Here is a 4,160-nt window from a genome sequence, read left to right on the forward strand (position 1 = left end):
CAAAACAGTAACACAGAAGCTATATTAACTTCAACACTGCTTGGACAGTAGTTTAGGAGTATTTCATAGATAGCTCTTATATCTTAAATTATCCCATTTCTATTATTTTATATTTTACCACGAGGCTTGTGGTTTACAGGCACAGTTCGAGGGCATTTATCTCTTTCAGCAGCTACTGCCTGGCTATACTCTACTAATCTATTGACTAAGAGCAGCTTCTTTATTAACCAATGACATTAAAACATATTTATAGCCCACAGGGGAAAATTCCATATCATATATATATATATTTATATATGTATACATATATATTATATTCAGTTGGCATCTTAATTTTATTAAATTGGAAATATGTATAGTAATGACCTCCAACAGGTATGATTGGAGGAAAATGTGGGAACTCACAGAGGCAAGAAAGTATTTTGTATCTTGATTGGTTTTGGTGTCAAGTAGTTACATTTATCAAAGTCAATTTATTGAAATATGCATTTGTTTGATGTGTACATAGTACTTTTTCTTAATTATACTTTAAAGTGTCAAACACAGCAACATTTAAGATTGAAGTATTATTTCACAAGAAATGTTACATCACTCAAGATAATATTTTCTAGGTTCAGCCCTTTATTGACAAATATCATGATTTTTCTTTGTTTACAGTTGAGTCGTATTCCATTGTGTATATGTACCACATTTTCATTATCCATTCATCCCGTGGAAGACATTTGGCTTGTTTCCATTTCCTGGCTTATGTGAATACGGTATCAGTGGACACTGGTGAACAGGTCTCTGTGGATTAGGATGTTTAGTTATTTGGTCCTATGTTAATGAGTAGTATATCTGGGTCATATGGTAGATACAGTTTTCGTCTTTTGAAGATTCTCCATCCTGTTTTCCAGAGCAGCTACACCAGTTCACATTCCTTCCAAAAATGAGTGAGGAGTTGAATTCTCCCCAACCTAGACAACATTTGGTTTCAGATTTTAAATTGATTTTAAGCAAGCTGCTTGGCATGACATGAAATGTCAAAGTTGTTTTAGTTTGCATTTTTTTCATTGCTTAGGATGAAAAGGCCTTGTCAAGATTTTATTAGCAATTTTTATTTATTCTCTTGAGAACTCTCTATAGGTCCCAGAGCAGTTTTCAAATGGTAATTTGGTTTTTTGACACTTAATTTTAAAATTCTTTATGTATTCTGAATATTAACCCTTTCTCTGGTGTATAACAGACAAAGGTTCTCTCCCATTTTGTGGGTTTCCTCTTTATTCGACTGATTGTTTCTTTAGCTGTGCAGAAGGTTTTAGTTTTATGAAGACCCACTCATCAATTGCTTGCCTCAATCCTTAGCAAATGGAGTCCTGTCCATATGGACAAATGCTATACAGTCTCTCTTATTGTAGTTCCTAGCTCCAAATTCTCAGATGTTCATATACAACAAGCCAGAAATGCATAAAGAGACCATGTTGGGATCTTGGGAGGGAATAGCAGGATAGAGATGATATAAGTGGGAAATGGAAAAATGGGGAGGGAATCTGACTGGGGTGGAGGGTGGAAGGTCAATACAGAAGGAAGAGGAGGGACGGGGACAAATAATAGGAAGGTTGCTTTTTAAGGACTTAAGGGTTTGTAATATTTTATATTTCCTTGAAATTATACAAATACATGATTACATATATATCTGTGCACGTATTTACATGTATACATATTTGCATGTACACACACACACACACACACACACACACACACACATATCTTAAAGGAAGTTAAGCAACTTATCCTAACAATAATCTCCACAGAACCAGTTCCTGGCATGAGAAGCTGCCTTTTCATTTTTGTTTTTGTTTTTGTTTTTTTTTTTTTTTTTTTTCGAGATAGGGTTTCCCTGTAGTTTCTAGAGCCTGTCCTGGAACTAACTCTTGTAGACCAGCCTGGCCTCGAACTCAGAGTTCTGCCTGCCTCTGCCTCCCGAATGCTGGAATTAAAGGCGTGTGCCACCACCACCCGAATAGTCAGTGTAGTCCTTGTGACTCCCCAGACAATATGGATTATATATGTAATCAATGGTCGTTTCTTAGTGGATGAGGGTACACCCCTATTGTTGAACACACTTCACATTTAGGACAAAGGACTTACATGATCTGAGCTTGATGTAATTTCTTTCCTGTGGTAAGACTTCCATGGTTCCAGAAAACACTATACAAATTGCCAAGGGAAGGAAGCAATTAAGTCATACCAAGCTTCAATATTCATGAAGGAAACTGGGATTGTGGGAATTTCAATTAATTTCTCTTAACATTTAGAAAGCAACTTGTGGAAAATAGGGACATTTCTATAGAATATAATATTCATTTAATATTTATCAAGTTCAATGACCAAAGAAATCCCGACCTTCCCTGCACTGCTCTGGACCTTCTTTGGAGGGAAGGGTTTGTTTACAGTGGGAGCTGTTCTGGCCTCAAGCCATTTGGTTACAAAATTATATCACAAGCAGATGCAGTGAGCCCACATAAGGAAGTTTTAGGATGTTGTAGTCACTTTCTGTTTAACAAGCTGGATTTTACCCTATTTCTTCAGAATGTCTGTTTTCTCAACCAATTGAAAAAGATTTTGAAAGTGGCCCATCTAAATAAAGTCCATGTTGATTCTCAAAACAACTCTGTGTGATCAAGGACTCACTCAACTACTACACCAGACTGTTTCCTGTTCTCCAGGATTTCTTGAAGAATCCCTTTCTTCACTTTCTTCCTCAGGAGTGTCCTGCATGGCTCTCTGCAGTAGTGACTTCAGAGTCTGCCTCTTGAACCTGCGGTGCCTAACGGAGCCAACAAGGAAGTAAATGATGGGGTTGGCACAGCTGTTAACACAGGATAGCAAAGTTGTCATTTCAATAACAAGGCAAAGGAAAACTTTATCCAACTCCTCAATCCAATTTAAGAGGAACAAATAGATACCAAAGGGCAGACCAAAGAATAAGAAGACCAGCACCGTGATGGTAATGGTCACACACAACCTGGTCACAGGAATTCTTTGTGAGCCACAGAAGACCCTGACCACAACAGGGCCAAGCTGGATACACAAAGAACCACAGATAATACTATCACAAATGCAGCAGTGATAAAATTATAACTCCTACAGAAAGAATAGTTGTAATAGCGAATACCTAGTAAGCCGCAATCATACCCTAACAGGAGAGTAAACAGTAGAGAGAAGGCCCAGAGCAGGGCACATATGACAGCTGATAAGTGTCTTGGTCGTTTGCAGCGATACCAGATGGGCCACAAAACAGACAGGCAGCGCTCAGCACTGATGGCTGCAACCATACACATACCTGCAAGGTAAGCAAAGATGAATACACTGACAAGATAGATAGGAATAACGAAGTAGATGGCATGGAAATAAAAAAGGATATTTTCCAGAGAATACACAGTCAGAAAACTGAGGGACAGAAAGTCAGCCCCAGCCAGGCTGAGAACATAGACAGAGATGGCATTCCTTTGTATGTGGAAGCTCAGAAGCCATAGCACTATGGCATTTCCTGCCAGCCCAACCATGGCAATGCCAGCTTTAAGAATATTCAGAATAATGGGGATGGAGTCAATACAGGGTAAGTTTCTAGTGTAGTAAGTTTCATTCATTGTTGTGTTGTCAGTGCTCCAGGCTGGGGTGGTTGGATCCATGCTTGGGAATTTTCCACTAGCGTTCCTGCAAAGTAAATTGAGATATGAATGCATGATTCCTTCTGTCAAGACCACCTGGCTATGGCAGAGTAACTGCCACAGGTTAATAATGAAGGGGAAACAGGTTTGCAGAGATGCAGCAATTTATCAAAACTCCCAAATTCTAGAAACTTCTTTTAAACCCAGTTTGTACTATTCAGTCTATCTGCAGACCAATGCCCCTAGTGATATCGGGGTAGTTGATGGTACCAGTACAGTTGCTAAGCATCTTATGCTGTGTTTGGAAGAGACAGAATTTCAAAACTAACTTTCTTCCTGTTCCAGGGCTGAGGTTCCTTCTCATGTGTAGGAATATGGAAGATCCTGGCACAAGCCATAGCTGCACTCAGTCTCTGTAAGGGGTCTATTAAATGGGAAAAATGGAATAATGAAGGCAATGGGACTTCTTATGAAGATCTATGTGTAAACACAGTCACACTTCTTATT

At 38.7% G+C, this 4,160-nt stretch overlaps 1 protein-coding gene across 1 annotated transcript; it reads right to left on the reverse strand.

Annotated features, from left to right (window-relative positions):
- Nucleotides 1-2,673: 2,673 nt before the first annotated feature.
- LOC119802964 (mas-related G-protein coupled receptor member B4-like) lies at nt 2,674-3,717 on the reverse strand. Its single transcript, XM_038314165.1, is given in 2 exon segments — nt 2,674-3,048; nt 3,051-3,717. Coding segments are annotated over 2 exon segments (999 nt in total). The 5' UTR covers nt 3,675-3,717.
- Nucleotides 3,718-4,160: the final 443 nt, after the last annotated feature.

Source organism: Arvicola amphibius, chromosome 12 (assembly GCF_903992535.2).
Source record: "Arvicola amphibius chromosome 12, mArvAmp1.2, whole genome shotgun sequence".
Classification (NCBI taxonomy): domain Eukaryota; kingdom Metazoa; phylum Chordata; class Mammalia; order Rodentia; family Cricetidae; genus Arvicola; species Arvicola amphibius.